The 20,384-nt window shown below is 56.9% G+C and overlaps 1 protein-coding gene across 3 annotated transcripts in view; it reads right to left on the bottom strand.

Moving 5' to 3' along the window:
* The window catches only part of VSTM2L (V-set and transmembrane domain containing 2 like), a 37,705-nt gene extending 23,349 nt beyond the window's left edge, over positions 1-14,356 (bottom strand). The window contains exons 1-2 of one of the 3 annotated variants that reach the window (XM_040447087.1): positions 13,977-14,345; positions 4,990-5,088 (exon numbers count right to left, since the gene is read on the bottom strand). In XM_040447087.1, coding sequence (XP_040303021.1) covers positions 4,990-5,088; positions 13,977-14,097 — 220 coding nt within the window. In that variant the 5' untranslated portion in view covers positions 14,098-14,345. Of the gene's footprint in view, positions 1-4,989; positions 5,089-13,976 lie in introns of all 3 variants that reach the window. The other 2 variants (XM_040447089.1, XM_040447088.1) reach the window with 2 other exon arrangements.
* Between the last annotated feature and the right edge of the window lie 6,028 nt (positions 14,357-20,384).

Below are 20,384 nucleotides of genomic sequence, written 5' to 3' on the forward strand. Positions count from 1 at the left end.
TGCTCCCGAAACCAGGAGATGTGACACGTCCATAAGAGGAAAACCCAGATAAACTGGATGGAAAGGCCCCCAGGGTCTGAGAGGGCTGGCTGCGTAGAAGGAGCCCAGCAGGCGACACCCAGTCTTCTCCTCCCTGGGGGTGGGTGCAGAGCATCTGCTCGGGGATGGGCTCAAGGGAGGAACTCGAGGGTTCTCTGGCAGGCTGAGGGATCCGGGTCGTTTCATCTTGGAGTGGGCAAGCTCTCCCCTTCTCAAGAAGCGGAAGAAAGCATTTTGTACAAAAGCTTAGTGAACCGCAGTGTGCCTTGGCGGGAAGATGGCGACCCGGGCATGCGGTGAGCTCAAGGCCTCCCCGCAAACGGGATGAAAGAGATCAACCTTCATAGACCCCTACGTGTGCCAGGCTTCCCAAGACGCGGCCCACAGTCCACAGGAAGGGCAGACACACAGACAGGTGACTACTGTGTGAACAACAGCTGGGACTGAGCCTGCATCGCCATGTACCGTTGTTCAGGGTGTGCACCATTCACATAGCCATGAATCGTGGCCCCTCCCCGCCCCAGCCCAGAGATACGCAGAGCACAACTGTATGCAGAAACTTGGGATGCAGGTAACGGTGTGAGGGAAGATAAAGGCAGGCCCACGTCTGCCTGGATTCAGGGGTGGCTTCTAGGTGGTGGGGCACACTTGGACTTGAAGGCTGGTTGGAGTTGGCACAGTTAGGAGGAGCTCCGAACAGGAAAGGGCGCACCCGAGGGAGAGTCTCACGAGTCTGACCTCTTGGGGACTACCTTCACCATTTCTGCAGGATCCCTGACGCACCTGCACCATTATTTACTTAATATTTATTTTCAAAGCATCTTTCCCTTTTTACTTAAATAAATTCAGCTTAAAAGGAGACTTTTATTACCGCCATAAACGGAAAATCAGCATCACTTGCCATAAATAGAGGGTAACTGTAAAAATAAACACTATGAGAACCAAACAGCATCTGTAAATTCCAGCCAGGGAAGGCAGCGGCTTGCTGAAGGCTCCGGGCCTCAGTCTCCATTTTCTTGCATTAACAGGGGAGACCAGCGAGGGTCACGCATTAAATTCAGAGCAGCACCAAGCAGAGACTCTTCTCGATCAGAAGGGCTCGGGACGCAGGGCCTGCTGAGGGCCGGACACAGCGGGCAGCCACCCCCACCACTGTCAGGGGCCCTGGCGTCCTCGGCCACTGACCTCCCGCCTTTCGTCCCTCGGCCCCACCTCCAGGCCCCGGCTTGCAGAGGCCCCCGGACCTGGAGCCTCTCTGCCACTCGCCTGTCACAACCCTACCGAGCCCGCCAGTCCGGCTGACGGGGCAGCTTCCTGGGTGATTCAGCGCCAGGTGCCCTGCGTCTTGCACGCGGTGAGGACTAACACCCGCTTCGGGCCCGAGGAGGCCCGAGGGCCCGCTTGCAGAGTGAGCGAACAAAGAAACGAACGGTGGATGCCCTCACGGTCCCTGCTGCTGCAACCAGGGAAGCCACCTCCCGAGGCATTGACTGCCCTCCCCCCAAATGGGGAAAGAACATTATTTTTGTATGAAAGCAAACATGAATATATTATGGATCAGAATACAGAACCCATGAATTTTGAATGAAATAGACCATCAAAGAAACGGTGCCCTGGTGGGGAGCTGTTTACTCCGCCGCGTGGGGCTGATCCCCTAGTCAAGGGGCCTCTGTCCGATCCAGTCAGAGGCCTCCTTTGTCTCTGCAGCCTTAGGCCTTGCCCCGCGCAGGGGATTGTTGACCTGTTGGCAAAAGCGGGGAGCGGACCAGGAGGAAGCAGAGGGACTGGGGCGGGGGGCCCCCAGGGACGCCCAGGATTTACGCGTGAGGATAACACCATGTGGCTCTAAGTTACCCCACTGGCCTGAGTGCTTGTTCCCACATGTGTCATTTTTTTTTATTTATTTATTTATTTATTTAAAAAAATTTTTTTTAACGTTTTATTTATTTTTGAGACAGAGACAGAGCATGAACGGGGGAGGGGCAGAGAGAGAGGGAGACACAGAATCGGAAGCAGGCTCCAGGCTCTCAGCCTTCAGCCCAGAGCCCGACGCGAGGCTCGAACTCGCGGACCGCAAGATCGTGACCTGAGCTGAAGTCGGACGCTTAACCGACTGAGCCACCCAGGCACCCCTCACTTGTGTCACTTCTTCAAGGCTTATTTCGAGGACTGATGCAGGTGACATGTCCGTGTGGGGGACACAGTAGGGCCTCAATGCCCGCTGTTCCCCGGTGGCAGCCACTCAACTGCTGAGTTTTATACACACACAAGGCCATTCGCTCAGGTGGGGTCCCTGCCCAGCCCCGCTGATGGGGAAGGAGGGCTGCCCTAAATAAAAGTGCAACCAGCTACCATTTTGAGCCCTTACTATGCGCTAAGTGCCTGGTGATGCTGGGCCTCGGTTTGCTCATCTGTAAAATGGGGGTGATAACACCTATGTCGTAAGGCTGTTGTCAGTGGACGATCTGGCAGAGTATGGGCTCCAGGGGCGTTTCCTTTGTGTTTAGTTTGTCATCGGAGCAAAATTCAGGTCACAGAATTAACCACTTTAAAATAAACAAGTCGGTGGTACTGAGCGCATTCACGGCGTTGCACAACCACCCCCTGCATCTAGTCCGCAGACGTTTTCATCCCCCTGAAGGGAAACCCCGCACCCAGGAGGCAGTCACGAGCCGTCCCCGTGACCCCAGGCGGTCACCGCTCTATGTTCTGTCTCTGGACTCCCCTGTTCTGGATGTTTCATACCAATGCGATAACACCACATACAGTCTTCGGGGACCGGCTTTTTTTCACTCAGCATAATGTTTTCGAGGTTCCTCTACATTGCAGCATATATCAGATTTCATTCCTTTTTATAGAGATGCTTCTTTAATAACGTAAAATGTCTCACCGAATCCCCAAGACAACCTGGGAAGTGGCCACCGTCACTCTCCTCTTCTTATGGGTGAAGAAACTGAGGCACGGACAGAGGGAGGACTTGCCCCCCCCCCTCCCCCGCCAGGCAGCCCTGACCCGGCTGGGCGGGCAGTGCCGGTGCCCGCGGCGGGGGGTGGGGGGGGGGCAGGGTGCCTCCCAAGGCCAGCGGCGCGGATTGAGGGAGACAGCAGTAGAATTACAAATCTAGGGAGATTTAAGGAGAGTGAAAATATTCTGGCACTTGCAGGATTGTGGGAGTCAAGCAGGTTTCCCCAGCGGAATTCCCGCCTCCTCTTCCCACACATCTGGGCCCCGGGGGTTTGGGAGGGAGGGAGGCAAGCGGGGGCGGGGGGGGGGGCGGGATGTGCAGGGAGCCAGCGACAGGACAGGAACCAGGATGCGGGGGCAGGGACACGAGATGGCAAACAGACATCCTGACGTTTGTGCAGATGCCATTTCCTCCCACCCCCCTCGCCTGGACAGCCTGCAAGGCCAGTGGGGTGAGCCCGTTGCACAGATGGCTCCTCAGGCTTGCAGAGCTTGAGGGGGGGGGGGAGTCAGGACTTGACCTAAGAGTCTGCCTAAGAGTCTGACCCCAAAGCCCGGGCGTGTGCTTTCCTTGCTGCCTGCCAGGGGCAGAGAGGGGGTGAATGGAGGAAGCAGAGGGAGGCCGCCCCAGCCACAGGGATGAGCGGCTGCCCCCGAGCCCAGAAAGGAGCGCCCCTCGAGTCCAGTGAGAGGGAGAAAGACAAGTGAGAGATGGGTGGGGGCGGGGAGCGTGAAGAACAGAGAAGGGGAGAGGGCACTTGAACGCCAGGTGCAGGGACCGAAAGCAGGGGAGAAACTGAGGCAGACTCTGGCGGCCACGCCGCCTCCCCAGGAGGTGTGGTCCAACGCGGCCCCCCTTGGGACCTAGTGCTTGCCCCTGCCCCTCCCGCCCCTGCCCAACTGTGTTTGGGAAGTCTAGCAGAGCAGCAGAAACCGCGCGAGCTCTGGAGTCAGGCTGACCCAGATGTGAACCCCAACTCTGCTTCCTTGTGGCGGGCAAAGCCCTGAGCTTCAGTCTCCTCATCTGTAAAATGGGTATCATGGGCACTCAACAGGATCCACACATCCCGTAAATATCCGGCACCTAGTGGGCTCCATGGAGCTTTATCAGGTTGGTGATGATCGGGCCGCTATTCACACCGCCTCTCACAGGGTGGCCTTGCTCCGGCTCCTCTTGCCCCAAGACTCCCACCTCCCTTTTCCTCCCCTAGAAGACTAGACTGGCCTGGCCTTCTGAAACGCAAGGACTGTTCTAGAACCAGAGAATCCCTAGCTGACGGGGTTCTGCCCCACCCCAGGGCTTTTGCACTGAGTGTTTTTCCTCTGCCCGGGAGGAGATTCAACAGAGAGCAGCAGAGCCAGGCTCAGGACTCCCAGCGCCTAACTGGAGTTCGGGGACCACTGCTGGGGTTTGGGGGACATGAGGAGACCAGCCGGTGAGGCTCAGGGCCCCCTGCCCCAGAGGCCTTCCGTCAGCTGTCAGCCAGCCTGCCCGCCCCCTCCCTCTCGTCTGCCTGCCAGGAGACCATTAGTGCAGGGTTGTTTGGAGCGTTATTTTCACTACCATGCACTCCGGCCGCCGGGCCTCCATTAGGGACCCTTTCCTGGGGCCAATGACAGGCGGCAAACGGCTCCCCAGTGAGCCGGCCATAATTGCTGCCGCCTCTGAGGCCGGAAATAATTTTTTTAAAACCTCACAAAGCAAAACAGACACGCTGCCGTCTGCTCTCACCTTCCCTGCCCTCAGCCAGGAACCAAACCTGAGGGTTGGGAGAAGAGGGGCTTCAGTCAAGACCCCCAGCCCCAAGTTGGCCAGTGAGGCTCAGAGAGCTTGAGTAGGGGGCCGGGACTTGAGCCCAAGAGCATCTGACCCCAAAGCCCGGGCACGTACCATCCCCTACAACCTTATCACACCAGGCTGGGGGGGAGAAAGGTGGGGCTCTGCTCCCTTGCATTGAACTAGGTGTGGGCCCCCAGCCCACCCACCTCTTAAGCCCGTTTCCTCTTCTGCAAGATGGCGTGTGGACGGGTGCCTGGGGTGCCCGCTGGGATGACCACGGTGAGGCTCTGACAGGTCACGCGCCCCTGTGAGGAGGTACACGAAGCACGGTGGAGGGAGCCGGAGGGTGGGGGGGGCAGGGGGGCAGCCTGCCAGGCAGATGAAATCACTGGGGGGAAGGTGCTGAGGAGCCTGGGGTGCTCAAGTATTAGAAAGGAAGCCAGTGTGCGCGCACACACTCATACACACGCGCGCACACACGCGCACGCGTGCACACCCAGTTCCCATCTCCCACCGAGCCCACGTTTCTGTCGCCCCCTGGACGCTGCGGCCCCGGCATCCTACGAGCCTGCGAGTTCGGGCCTAGTCCAGGAAACAGCCTCTCCCCCTCCAGCCTCCAAGTCCTGTTTGAGCCCCCACTTCAGGCACATGGCCGGTCCTACCCCGACGCCAGACCCCCACCCTCCCCACTCGAAAACCTCCAGCTGGTGGGGGTCAACACCAAGCTCCGCAGCCTGCTTTGCCCAGTACACATGCACAACTCTCCCACTGAAGCCCCTGCCAGACCCAGGCCGTCAGGGGAGGCTCCCCTGGCCTCTGGAATCCCCTCAACCCAGCCCTCAGCCCTGGATTCAAGGAGCCCACCTCCCCCAGGAAGTCTTCCTGACTGCCCCAGGACATGGGGACCACTCTGGTGGGAAACCTTCAGAGACCCCCCCCCCCCCCCCCCCGCCGCCCCTCCGGATGGCTCACCCACCTGAACCATTTCCAGGGCTCTCGTCTCTGGCTGGCTGTCCTCCGTTACCTCTCCCCCGCGCCCACCCCCTGGAGACACTCACCCAGAACTTGCTGGGGAAAGTGACAAGCTTGTTCCAGAGCCCCCCCCCCCCCCAACCCCCCCCCCAGGTCACATGGGAGAGCTGCGGGGGAGGAGGAGGACCCACTCCCGGCTCTGCTGAGGGCTTGCCCTGCATCCTGGGGCTGGCCCTGGCTCCTTTCTGGGCCTCAGTTTCCTCCCCAGTGAAATGAAGGCTGCTTCCCCTGGGACCACAGGTGAGCTTTGGGGGCCTCAACGAACCCCCCGGAACTAACCAAAAATGGTGTGGCATTTTTCTAAGGAAGTGATCCATTTTTCATCAGATGCTCAAGAGGATTGTGACCTCCAAGAAAATTAGGAACCACTAGTCTAGACAAGCTCCAGTGTCCCTTGTAACATCACCATTTCATTTCATCCCCTTGTAACATCACCATTCATTCATTCACTTCAGTCATTCAACTGACATTTCTCAGGTGCCCGCTCTGTGTGGGTATCATCATGCTACCCAGAATACACGCGTGTGTGATCCTAGATGTGACCTGGAGAGAGGAGTGTGTGCGTGTGGGTGCGTGTGCGTGCATGCACGTGTGTGCATGTGAAGACAGACAGGGTGAGGTGGGGAGATGGGAAGAGGGAGGGTGATGGATGCAGCAGACACAGGGAAAGGGACAAAGAAAGATGGAGAGAGACTGAAGGACAGAGGGAGAGAGTCCAACCCAGAGAGAGAGATCCAGAGAGAGGGGCAGGCAGAGCACTTGCCACAGATGGCCACTGCCAGCCCCCTAATTGATAGCTCTGAGCAAGGCCCCCCCCCCCCGGCCCCAGCTCCGGCTCTAACCTTCCAGATGCTCCCAGAGCTTCTATGCCTCACGTCCCAAGGGCATCAGCTTGGAGGGGCCGGGGAGGCTGATTCAGAAGCCAAGGCTATGGCACAGAGGGCACAGCCTGGCCCCCCTAGGCTGGGACGCTAGAGGGACCACCCGGCTCCTTCCCGCCCAGCCACATCTCAACCGCACATGATCAAACACCCAAATGCACGCATTCTAGACACACGCTCAGACAAAGCCAGCAGCCCCCTCCCTGCGGAACAGCCAGGCAGGTGCACCCAGGGTCCCACCACCCCCACTGACAGTGCTGGACTCAGATCCAGGAGCCTAGGCTCTCAGATCGAGCTTGTTCAGCCAGACCCTGGCCTTTCCAGCATTTTGGCATCCCGGAGAGAATCTGACGAAGCCAGGGTGCCGCTCCGGAACAAAGCAAGTGTCCACACGCCCACCGGGCTTGGCAGCCAGGAGCAGGACAGATGAGCAGGGCAGAACCCCAGCGCTGCAGCCCCATAAGCTGGGCTCAAGCCTGGCTTTGCCATTCAACAGCTGTGTGGCCTCAGGCAGGTCACATCACCCCCTAGGCCTCTGTGTCCTAGTCCGTAACATGGGAGCACCCTCCCCATGGGGCGTGTGAGGCTTAAAGGAGGAGGTAAGGGAGATGATCGGCACAGAGGAAAAAACTGGATGAACGCTGCCTGGCGTCTTGGTTCCCAGACCCCCAAAGGCCACTGAGACGAAGCATCACGTGCTAGACGGAGTTCCTCACCGCCGTGGACTCCAGCCTCACCTGCTGCCTGGAGGACAAAGGAGAGGGCCTGGAAGGACTCCAGAGGCTTAGAGTTTAGGTAAACTTGCCATCGTTGGGGGTGCCGAGGCCCAGAGAAGGGCAGGGACCTGCCAAGCTACCCAGCAAGGCCGAGTTAGCGGGAGGGTTGGCTAAAAGCTCGGGGTCTATTTCTCCCACCCCCGAACTCTGGCACTTTAACTTTAATGAAGTCACAAAGGAGCCACTGCCCGCACCTCTCAACACAGGAGCCAGCAAAGGCCCTCACCCCTGCCGCGTCCCCTGTGTGGGGCCCCGGGCATCCTCAGCCCCGCCCACCTGGGCCCATCTCTAGCTCCCTGTGTGACAGACCGTCATTAACCACCCACTGTGTTCTGACTTCTCTGCCGACTTCACCAGTCTGTGCTCCTTTGGGAAATAAAGCAGGGATTCCCTCCAAAACGCCCCCAGCTAATAAATGGTTGGGCCCAGCTTGCATATCTTCTGTGACAGGGAGCTCACTATGGGGTCCCCTCACTGCCCCGGGAGGGAGTGCCTTTTCTGGGCTGAACATCATCGCTGCTTCTCAACTCCTATCACAATTTATACTTCTATGTATGTTTTATAGGTTTAGTTGTCTGAGCTAGAACCTTATCTGTCTCCTTCACTGCTACGTCCCCAGTGGCTAAAGGAGCCTGGTGCATGGCAGGTGCTCGGCTGATCTTTGTTGAATGAATGAGGGACTAAGTGAATGGTCAAGCCTCCAATACCCGGCAGCGGCCTCTGTCAGGCCAGAGGTTCCCAATGAGAGCCCCGAGTAGGAGGTGGGAGGAGGCAGCCCGCGGGCCAACAACCCCCAAGTGCAGTCATTCCTACACACAGATCTGCCTGTGGACCACCTTCACTGGCCTGTCTGACTGGTTTCCTATAAACTAACCCACTGTTTTTTCATATGCCCGTTAGCCTCGTCCTAAGCGATCATATCCGTGAAATCACAGTTTTGATGTGCCGGTTTTATTTTTCCAATCCACATTAAAATAAATGCGAACGATTAAAATGTAAGAGGTTGTGTCCGGGTGCTGTCTAAAACCATCTCTCAGGTAGGACCCAAAGGCTGCGGAGGGTCCTTGAAGAGAGGTTTCAGCTGGGGGTGAGGGAGCTGAGTCCCAGAGACTCCTCTGCTGGCTTCCAGGACGGGGAGGGGGCCCCGTGGTGGGGACGGGGACCTGAAGGGGCGATAGCCCCTCTGGCTCCCCGTCTCCGCCTCCCTTCCCCCAGCGGCAGGTGCCAGAGGGACCTCAGGGTCACCAGCTGGTGGAGGGGTGGATTTCTTCCCCCAGTGAGATCACCGGCCCTTTTTCTGATAGAAGAGTCTCACCTCGCCAGGGCGGGGGAGAGGAGGACACACCCTGGCACCGCATGACCCTCAGGGTTGCATCCTCTCCTATGTACCCAAGGGGCGGGGCCTGGGTCCGTCCACGGCAAGGCAGCATCAGCCTTGCCCAGCCCGGGATGCCCTTGCCGTGGTCTGTAAGGATGAGGAGGGGCTCCGGCTTTGTGACTTTTCTTCTAAAGACACGGATTCCTTACGAAATTAAAATCAACTGAATGTTTAAAACTACATCAGCTTGGAATACACCAAAGTCTTAAGATTTCAGACCTTGGACGTCTGCAAAAACTCTTCGCCTCTGGGACTCAACAGCATTGTGAGCACGGGGGTCTGGAGTCACACTCCGGGGTTCAAATCCAGGCTCCAGCACTTGCTGGGTGTGTGACCTCAGGCGAGGCTGTTAACCTCACTGGGCCTCAGTTTCCTCAAAAATACATTGGGCCAGAGAAAAGGTCCCTTCTTCTTAGGGTGCTTGTGGGGATCAGATGGAACAATGCCATGCAAGGCGCTGGCATGACACTCAGTAAACATTTCCTTCTGTATATTTCTCACTTCATTTGCACAGCGTTGGATAAGGTGACCCCCAAGCCAAACCCTAACCTCCCAGGCAGTTTGGGCAAACGCACCCTTGCCCACGGCTTTGTTCCTCCCCTCCGTCTCCGGTCCTGGCGGCTGACCACTGTCCCTCACCCCTGTCCCTGCCCACTCGTTTATCACAAGGAGACTTCCCCCAACACTTCTGCTGTCACCGTGTCACCGTGGAGATGAGCCGAATTCCTGTCCTGCTGGCCGCCCGCGGCTCCCGTTGCTTCGGGAAAAGGCCGCCGGAGCGGCTGATAGGCAAGGTGTCAAAACCAATTGGTGTGAAGGACTCGGGGAAAACCGCTTGTGAGGGCCGATTCCCCACAGGAGGCCGGGAACCCTCAGCCCAAGGCCGAGTGTTTACGGGCGTAATTGATAGAATAATCACCAACACCCGAGACAATGCGAACACATTTTTAACATCATAACCTTCGGAAGACAGCACTCAATTTTCTCCGTCTCCCAGCCACCAAACTAGCCAGCTTATTGATGGGGAGATACCAACAGTTCAGTAAGGAATGAGATAATGCCAGAGTCGTTTTCCAGTGCACAGGCTGTTTGCCAAACGGCCCGGTGGCCCCCGCCCCTCCCTCAGCACCCCGCTGCTCCCTCCTGGCAACAGAGAGAACCTCAGGAGGGTGAATCACTCAATGGACAAAGCGCCGGGCCAGGATCTGTGTCTGCATTGGGGTGTATTAATAATTGAAGGTGCTGGCCTAGGTGTGTGTGTGCGTGCGTGTGTGTGTGTGTGTGTGTGTGTGTGTGTGTGGCAGGGCGGGGTGGCAGAATGGATGTTTGCTTCAGTATCAGGCTTCCTGGGTCTCCTCTCAGGGTCCACATGCCTGCTCCAGCGTGGCCCTCTCCCTCTCTTGCAAAACCAAATCAACCAAGCAGCCCCTGGACAAGACAATATCCTGTCCCTCCACGTGGGTGAATACTTTAGGCAGTGGCTCCCAAACTCCAGCTGCGCAGGAATCATCGGGGGAGCTTATTAAAATGCAGATTCCAGGGTCTCATCAACAATCATTTTGGCCAATGGGTCTGGGGGACCCTGGGATCTGCATTTTAACAAACGCCCCGGTGATTCCAAGGCAGGAGGTCTCTGCAGGATGCACACAGAGGTCCCGTCTTCAGGACCCCTGCCCTGGCCCAGACCTGGGACAAGGACTGGAGAAAGAGTCCAGCCCAGCTGTCTTTTTCTAAACTTGCATGTGGCCTCAGCAAGACCCTACCCGTCACCTGTCTAAGCGGCTGGTTCCTCTTGCTGGAACCCACTGCTTTGCCAGTTCTCTGGGGAGCTGGAAGGCTCAGCTAAGGCCGTGCAGAAGGAAGAAGTCCTGTCACGTGACTGGCCGAGCCTGCCTCAAGGCCGTCCCGGAGGAGGCAGGCACAGCTCTTCCGCTCCCCATACAGGCTCAGTGACCTTGGGCGAGTCACTGGCCCTCTCTGAACCTCAGTATTCTCCTCTCTCCAACCCCAGCCTTGCATGAATAGTGTCAACCTTGGTGAGTGAACACTGGCAAGGGGTTTGGTAGCACCTACAGCACATAGTAGGCAGCTCATAAATGCTAGCTCCTCGCTCCCCACCCCCACCCGCCACCTCTGCTGTGCTTATGGCAATGAGCTAACCCTTTCTGATAAGGAAAATTCAAAATAGTTGCCATTAACAGAATACCTACTAGGGGCGAATACTGGCCACCACCCTCCCAGCCTCTCAGTCCCTTGTGCCTCCCTAAGAGGCATGCTCCATTCACTCCCCATTCGATCCTCATGCCTTTAAAAGGCCCTCTGCGAAGTGGGCTGAGTGCAGGTAGCAGGGAGATGGGAAGCGAGACAGATGTCCTTGTGGACCCACCTGACCACGGGCTCTCCCTGTGACAAGTCCCGGGTGGTGGTGGTGGGGGGGGGGGAAGGCGTCAGCCTGGTGGCTGGGCTGGGCTCGGACTGAGCTGGAGAGGGGAGCAACCGCCAAGTGGTTGGGGTCCGTGGTCTCCTCCGGAGGAGCCCCCCACTTCCAGCCTCCCATCCCCACCTGCAGGCACCGAGACCCCTCCCTAACCCGGCCACATTTCCTAAATCAGCCGAGGACATGCGGAGCCCAGGAATAATGAAACGATCAGGCTCCAATCTGCTAAACAGCAATTTCTGGGCTTTTTCAGCACACACAGCTTTTATCAAATTGGTATTCTCCTCCTGAACACAAATGGCTTATTAGACATGACCCACTTATTCGCCGCGTCTCACTATCATTAATAACAGTTTCTTTTTGTGATTAAGTGAGTGGCTCCAAACCCTTCCTGTGGTGGCGGGCACTTGGCCCGGCAGAGGGGCCGCCATGGGGGCTCCTCGGCATCCACTACTTGGTGACTTTGAACCTGGCAATGTTGGGAGAAGGCAGTCTGGCCCCTGCAGAGCAGCCTGGCTTCCTTGTTTCTTGAGGGACAGAAGGAGCCCCACAGGGGGCTGACCCACTTGCCCAGAACTGCACAGGGCGGTCAGTGAGAGAAGCCAGGGCCCCCAGCAGTCAGTGCTGTGTCCTTTCTGTCTAGCCCCTCCTCTGGGCCTTAGCGGGACCTGTCCAGGGTTCAGAGGTGACATTCCAGCTGGCATGGCAGAGTTGTGCCCCTGAGCACGCCCGGCACCAGGGGGCAGGAAGAGACTACCACACAAAGGGCAGACCCTCAGGACCTCAGGAATGACAGAGTAGCACCCAAATCCTTGAGGTCTGATGCTCCAGGGACAGGATGACCATAAACCTCAGAGCCCCAGTCCTCGTATCTCTCGGGACTGCAAATGCAGGAAAACCCTTCCTTGGAAAACCTCCTAGTATAAGTTCTAACTGTGCCAAGGAACTGAGCATCGCGAGGAGGGGAGCGGAAGGAGGGATTCCCAGTTTCCTTTAAATGGGAGGGGATCTGATGGGGAGATGAATGTCCTGGAAAAAGCTCTGTCTTTGCCCGACAGACCCTGTGGCCAGTCCCAGCTCAACCGCTCACTCACTGTGTGACCTTGGGCAAGTCCCTTCACCTCTCTGAGCCTTGGTTTCCCCATCTGTAAACTGAGGATCAACATAATCCTTCCCCTATTTACCAGCGCTCCGGCCAGGTCAGTAGAAATTCGATGGAGGACGTGAAGGGTGCGCAGATGATACACAGAGCAGTTCTATCAAACGTGGTAAGGCAGAAGGTGCAGGGAATCATGGTTCCCCAAAAGCAGAGACCCTGAGAAGGGCTTTGGAAGCGCCCGTGCCCCTGGGAACAATCCCACTCATGCATCAGGCCCCAGCAAAGCCTCCTCTGATTACCTACTCCCCCCGCCTCACTCCTTCCTTCGGAATAAATCACACAGTTCTCTGCTCTTTGTGCAGACCTCCCCACCAGCCCTGGGCATACAGTGCCCAGCACTGGTGCTGCAGCCGCCCCCACTGGACTGGGAAGGGATGGATGGAAGAAGCGTCTCCATTTTCATTTATGCTCCGGTCCCCATTCCGGAGCCTGGCTCACAGGGGCAGGGGAACCCCCCCAGCTACCAGCCTCAGATGTTACAACTCCACTGCCAACTTGGGCGCCTTTGGGGCTAAAAGGAGCTTCCCAGACTCAGGCAACCAGTGTGGGGTTGCTTGCTTGCTCCCCAGCTCCCGCGGTGGCTGAGTTGATTTCCCACCTTTCAATCCTCAGGGCCGAGGCTGAGGATGGGGGGGTACCCTACAGAAGGATGGCGGGGGGCTTTCCACCCACCCCCAGAGACAAGACAGAAGCACCCAGCATCCCTCTTCCCCGTCCACGCCTGTGGCTGGAAGCAGCAATCCCAACTATTCCAGTGTGTTTGAGGGGCTCCCAGCAAGCCTCCGACCCCGACCCTGCAGGGGCAGCTGCAGCTCGGGTCTACCAGTTCTCAAGACGCGGGGTCTTCTGTCCCCAGGACCTTTTCCAGTGATCCAAGGGGCAGATGAGGAGTAAGAGGGGATGAGGGCAGCTACAGGGTTAAACCTACAAAAGGGAAAGGCAGATGGGCAGAGAGGAGTGGGCGAGCAAAGTGTGTTCACAAGTGTGTGTGTGTGTGTGCGCGCGCGCGTGTGTGTGTGTGTGTGTGTGTGTGTGTGTGTGCAGGCAGAAGGGCAGGCAAGAGTTGTGCAGAGTGCGTGCGCCTGGGTGCCAGCTGGCAGGGTGTGAGTCCCCCAACCGTGGTGCCGGTGTGTGTGTGCAGCGGGCATAAGTGTGAGTGGTGATGAGTGAGGAGGGGGATCCGAGCAGGCGGCTGGAGATGCGTGAGGGCAGGAGTTGTGAGTGTGGGAACAGTGAGTGTGCCCCTGGCTGTGAATACGTGTGGTCCTGGAGGTGTGTGTATCGGCGCGAGCGTGCTGGGGAGGAGGGGGCTCTCGGCTACAGCGGGATCGATCCGGGTTGCACGCGGGGTGCCCCTTCCTCTGCAGGGGCGGCCGGGGTGCCAGGGCGGGTCCGTGGACCCGGCAGGGGGCGCCACGGGACTCCCGCCGGGGCCGACGCGGGTTCCAGCCCGGGGACGGGCAAGTTGGAGCGGCGCAGCCCGGGGTGGGGTTTGGTGGGGAAGTCCACGGGGGCGGGGACCGAACTCACCGTGGCCGGAGACGTGGTTATCCCAGGGCGCGTGGCCGGCGGGCCGCGTGGCGCCTCCGAGTTGCAGGAAAAGTGCCAGGTAGTGGAGGGCGCCCAGCGCCGCGGCGAGCGGGGCCCCCATGGTGCGCGCTCGGGCCGGGGCGCCGCCGCCTCACATCGGGGCTCAGGAGACCGCAGACCCCGCGCCCGCCGTTCCCTGCCGGATGCGGCCTGGCTGCCCAGCTCCGGCCGCTGCCTCTCGCTCGCCGAAGCTGGCCGGGCCCCGGCCCCAGCCCTCGCCCGGCTCCGGTCCAGCCCCGGGTGCGGGTAGCGAGCGCACGCCCAGCCGGCCGCCTCCGACTGCGGGACTCTTCCCTTCCGCGGAAGGCCACTCCGCTCGGCGCCGGCGCCGCCGCACCCCCTCCCTCCCACTCCCTCCCGCCCGCCCAGAGGAGGCGGCGGCGGAGGGATCTGCCGCTTGATTTATCATCAAAGTTTTGCCCAGGCTGGGATTTTTAAAGCGGTACCCGCAACGTCCCCCCACCCGAGAGTGCAGACGGGCGGCGGGATGGGGTGGAGGCAACCACCCCAGGGACCCAGTTCCCGCAAAGCATAACACAACTGGCTTCAAAACCTGAAATACTATCCAGCGGGATGAGGAGAAAAACCCATCCACCTGCCGCCAGACTCAGCGCGCTCCGAGGGACTCCCAACTTTGCTAGCAGGGCGGTGCCAGGGTCAGGGGGTCGGTGGCGGTGAGGGTGGAGGTGAGGGTGAGGTAGGGCAGGAATCTGGGCTGAGGCACAGGGGACCTCGTGATAGCCCTGCCGCAGCTTTTTAGCTCCCTGCGTGATCATGTCCGGATGCCTATCCCTGTCTGAGCCTCAAAGGTTTCATCCGAGAAATGGGAATAGTAGCTACCTCCAGGGGTCGTGGTGAGGATTCATGAAAAGTCGTGAACGTAAAAGCTCTTAGCATAATGCCGTCCTCATGGTAGGATCTGAATAGTTGTTACTATTGTTACTCTCTGTGTCTCAGTTTTCCTGCCTGCCTAATGGGAGTGATGCGAGCCAGTTGCTGGAGCTCCTAGCTCCAAGATGCTGGGCCCTACGCGGTGGATTGGATCGCCCCCTTCTGGACTGTAAGTCTCCCTTCCTCGGACCGATGGGCCTAGATGGAATGTTGGAGGGGCGGGCAGGTAACAAAGCCACTCCCATTCCCAAGACCAGGAATCCAAGGAGATCCTCCGGTTCCGTCCCTGACGGGTATACTGGGGCTGTTGGGATAGACCTTCAGTACAGACACGAGGGCAGACAGGTGGCCTCATTTAAAGGAAGAAGAAGCACATTAAATCAGAGACATAGCTTCTCCGAGGTCCCACGGAGAGTCTGAGGCAAGGGTCTCTGATCCCAGGGCAGGGTTCCTTCCTGCTCTCACCCCTTGTCCTTCCCCAAGCCTCGTTCCCGACATGGTCCTGTCCGCCGCAGTTTCAGCACCACGGAGTGGGACAGCGTCAACCCCGACCCCCATCTTTTTTGGCCCCAAGGACCTAGCTGGGCGGGCTCTCAGATTCGAGGATTCAACACCGGGGACGGACCTTCCGGTTTCCTCTCCCGCTCCGCCGAATGGGAGTGAGCACTGCAGAAAGCCCACTCCCCTTTCCACAGACTACAGATGAGTCCAGAATTGTGGACAGAGCCCCAAGTTTGAGAATGAGATTAGAGCCCGAGTGACAGCTCCCCACCCATCTTTACTCTGCCCTCGCATCCCTCTTTCCAGTATTATGGCGGGCAGCACGCTGGATGGGGCCTGTGGTCGCTAGCAAGAATCCAGTTCATTCAAAATTATGGACAGTCCCCCGAAGCCCCCAATTACAAATGCTGTGTTTCAGCCCAGCTTGACAGCCCCCGCAGGACGCTGCCTTCAGCACCGCGGACAGATCCCCGCCCTCGTCCCAATTCCTTTCCGCCCACATTCACTAGTGGAAGGGGTTGGTTTTGTCTGATTAACTCACTTCTTTTCACTTCCTTCCCACACAGAGATGGTACTTAGGCTATCTGGGATGGCCAGGCATCTTGGACTCTACAAAAGCGTCTTCTCATTCATTAACTCGAGTCTCACTTCCAAAGAAATGGACTCCATTGCCCCTCTTATAAAGATGAAGAAACAGAATCTTTGAGATCGCACAGCAGCACCAAGACTGAAACCCAGACTCTTTCAGTTCCAGCCTGAGGCCTCTCCAAGACAATGTGGTGGTAGAACTGGGGCTCACACCCAGGGCTTTCTCCTCTTAACCCACAGATTGCAGGCAGCGGGTCACAGGCAAAGGGTCAGGGAGTGAGCAGATTAGAAGAGAGAAAACAAGAGATTCCACTTGGGGGCTGCAAAGGAAGGAGGTCAGGGTGGGACAATGGCACTCTGCTGTTCTGCCACTAACCCACTGCCTGACCTTCAGGAAACATTTCTCCTCCTAGTCTGGAACAAGGGTTAAACACAGTGACCTCTAAATCTCCTTCAAGAGCAGACCTCCGGGGATTGTATGAGTTTGAAAAGGCTTATGCTGTGAAAGGTTCTGTCCAAAATTCTTCCAATGGCCTTATTTCTTACAGAAATCCCAACTTGTCTTGTTTGCATTCAAGGTCCCAGCCTCCCCTCCTGCACATGCCCTCTGTCCAAGTACCATTTCCACCATGTTCTCTCCCTAAACGTGCCTGAACTTGGTTACGTCCTTTCCCTTCCCGGTGCTTCCCCCTCCTCCCGCCTGCCTTCCCCTCTTTCTAGCAGAGTACCCCATTGACCAAGTTCCAGTCTGAGTCCCCCACAGGACTCAGGAAGGAAAGGGAAGGAAGTCAGGAAGGAAAGACTTTTGTCAGTCCCCAAGCCACTGTTGGTCCATCACTGTGTACCCAGAACTGTGCTAAGAACTTTAATCATCCCACTTAATCTTCAGAACAACCAGGCCCCATAGCGTCGAATAGTGTGGTTGTAAGTACGGATAGTAGCTTTGAATCCTGCCACTTGCTATGTGACCTTAGACACGTTACTTAGCCTTTCTGTGCCTGAACTTCCTCATCTGTAAAATAAAGATTATAATACCACCATCGCAAGATTATTGTGAGGGCTAAATGAAAAACACTACAAAGCCCTTAGAACAGTGCCTGGAACGTAGTAAATACGTAATACATGTTGGCTACTATTATTATCATCTATTGATATTATTTACAGACAAAAAATAGATGCTCAGAGAGGTTAAGTGTCTTGTCCAATGTCACCCAGCAAGGCAGTTGTAGAGACATGATATATTTGATTCTAGAGCCCATGCTCTTAGGCACAATAACGAGGCACATCTAGTTAAACCACCCTCTTTGCAACTCAGGAAACTAAGACCCAGAGAGGGTAAGTGACTCCTTCAGGGTCACACAGCCAACCATGACAGAACCAGAGCCAGGTCCTCTGTCTCCCAGCTCAGGGCTCTCCCATGATACTGTCCTATTTGTACTTCCTGCAGCACCTAAATTGCTCTTTACAAATCACATTCCCATCCGCGATGTCGTACAATTTATGCAACAAACCCTGAGGCCAGCATGATCACCTTCCTTCTTCTGGAGATAAGCAAACGGAAGCTCAGAGACGTGAAGTGACAGGCACAAGGTTGCACAGGGAGGCGGGGCCAGAGCTGGATGTGACGGGAAGAATCCCCAGCCCGTATTCCTCCCCTGTGTAATATTGTCTTTCCTGCTTCATGGATCCAGTGTCAGCTGTGGGCACGGGCACTGTGGACGCTAAAAGCCTGGTGGAGGCAGGAGGTAACTGAAGATTATGCCAGAAAATAGTCTCTAGGAATTCACTAGGGTGGGAGCACTCAGGGAATGCTCTAGGAGGGAGTAAACGTCCCATCCCTGGAGGCAATTAAACAAGCATCCAGCGGTCACGTGGATGCCAGGAGGCAAATATCACTGCTATTCCCATCACCCAAGTGAGACTCGGAAGGTGAGCATCACGTCAGGTCTTGCAGGTGGGCAAGACGATCTTCTTAGGGCCCCCCCCCCCCCGAAGCGAGACATCTCGCACGGCCTCCTGCCTCTGACCCGAGCTCCCTGGAGAGTCCCCACCCTCCCTTTGACTCAGGGAGGCCACCCTCCCTCCCCTTTGAGAGGTGTCACTTGTGCACCATGGCTCTGTCAGTGGTAACAGCCGTAAGATTTGTCCTTTTAATCCAGAATCAATAACAAATTTCATTTAAAAATAAATTAAACCAGGCATTGGAAATCATTCACCGTGTGGGCCAGGGCCCTATATAGCGCCGTCTAAATGGCTTCCTTTCTCTCATCTATCAATGCCAAGAGGGGGGAAATACCTAAGCTGCCTGATTCATGGAGAAACTACTTAAATGTATCAGCCCCTAACAATGAGCAATGGTGAGCCCGGAGTTGCGCCTTTTAACACACCAATAACATGTGGAGCACGGCTTCATGAGAGCTTATCAGAGACCCCACGGTCACCGGCTTTGAGGGAGCCCATTTATAAGGGGGAACAATGGTTTCAGTATGTAGTCGCCTAATTTCCAGAATGCATTACTGAGCTCAGAGGAGCAATGGAATTCTATTAAACTCTTATCTGCCATGGGAGGGTATGAAACCGGCGGGGAAATCCAGACTTGGCATAGACATGCCCAGAAAGTCCCAGGGCTGACCCTAGGAGGTGGGTGAACAAACCTAGAGGAAGAGGGGGGTGCAGGTGGGGCCCCGGATGTGTGAAAATATGTGCGTTAATGGAGCTCCGGTTTCCAGCGATTACGTTTACATCGGCGAATAAAACTTGGCAATAAAACATCGGAGCTGCGTCTCAGACAGCATTTCCTTTTACAGCCGGGTGTATTTCACTCATTATAACAGGAGGCAAGGAGCTTCAGGTGTCCCCATTTCTCCCCCTTTAATTAAATTTCCTAAATTACTGCCCAAGATTTGGATAAAGCGAAAGACTTACGGCTCTGCTAATCGCCATCACAAGCTCCCGCCCCTCACTGTGGTGGCCCTGACTGTACCGGGTTCCAATATTATCAAAGCGAAATTCTGTGAGCACTGCCTGCCTGGGCTCTGGTTTATAAAAGGGGATGGAGCCTCAGGGGAGAAATGGGCCCTGGCCCAGGCTCAGGAAAGAGGCCTGTTCCAGGATTGGCTTTTCCATCACCTTGCTGTGTGACCTTGGGCAAGTTACTTCCCCTCTCTGAGCCTCACAAGTTGGGGGGCCCCGCCCCGCCCCCTTTCCCTAAACATCCATCTTGAGGCTCTTAGAACTGATTTGGGGCTGGGGTACCCCTTGAATACACAGCAGGGATGACTTGGGGAGCACTGAAAAATATTAATGCTGAGGCCTCACCCCAGAGATTCTGACACAATCGGTCTGGGGGTGAGGCCTAGGTATTAGGCTTTTGAAAAATTCCCCAGGTGATCCCAGTGCCCAGCTAGACACAAAGTTATGAGACGTTAGCGGACTAACATCTCTGAGGAGTATGGTTGTGCCTGCAGAGGCCCAGGCCCCACCCCACCTGTTCCCAGAACAGGTGTCTGGGAATCTGCTCCCCCACAAAGCACCCCGGTATGTCTCATGCAGGCACCCAGTGGGCCACAGTGAGGACTCCGGCAGGGTGAAAGGACAGGGGCTCTTCCTCTCCTGTCCCTTGAATTGGGCCCAGCCAGCCTCGTGGGCCGAGGAAGCCACCTGTCCCAGCTCTCAGCCGGTGGGCCGCACAGGGAGCCAAATGGCGACTCCCACCCAGGTCTGGGGTGCTCCTCTCTTCAGACGATGCTTTAATCCACTCCCCCACAAGCAAAGCAGGAGCCAGGAGTGGCCTCTACAGTCAGGCCACATCCCTGTCGTGTGAACCGCCAGGTTCTGATGCCTCTGTCCACGTGCCCCACCCCTGATGCAGACCCAGGTTCCCAGCTGCACAGATCCAGAACCTTCAGGGGCAGGTCAGCCAGCCAGCCAGCCCCGGGCGCTGCCAGGCTGAGCAGCCTCATGAAGACCCACGGGGCCCCTCGGAGGTTTTTCTTCTGGATTCCAGCCTGGGTGAGCCGCGTAGCGTGAACACATCCTCTAAAACCCAGATTTAAAATAACACCGTTTTCTAATGGAGAAGGGTCCTAAGGATCAACCGGCATTGCTCCCATTATATGGACAGGGGGACTGAGGCCCGGAGAGGGGTGGTGACAAGCCTAAGATCTCACAGGGAGGAAATGGCAGAGCCGGGCCAAGGACCCAGGTTCCCTGACTCCAGGAGGGGTCTTTTCCTTCACGTCATTGCCTAAGGGCACCTCTCTGAGTTCCAAAGAACCCTTGCATTTTAACCTCAAATTTTAACCCAAGCCTGTAAACTGTGCTCTACCAAGGCCCGTAAGATGTACACGTGGTGTGCATCTATGTTGT

This window comes from Herpailurus yagouaroundi, unplaced genomic scaffold, assembly GCF_014898765.1.
Source record: "Herpailurus yagouaroundi ecotype Mexico unplaced genomic scaffold, PumYag 196, whole genome shotgun sequence".
NCBI lineage: Eukaryota > Metazoa > Chordata > Mammalia > Carnivora > Felidae > Herpailurus > Herpailurus yagouaroundi.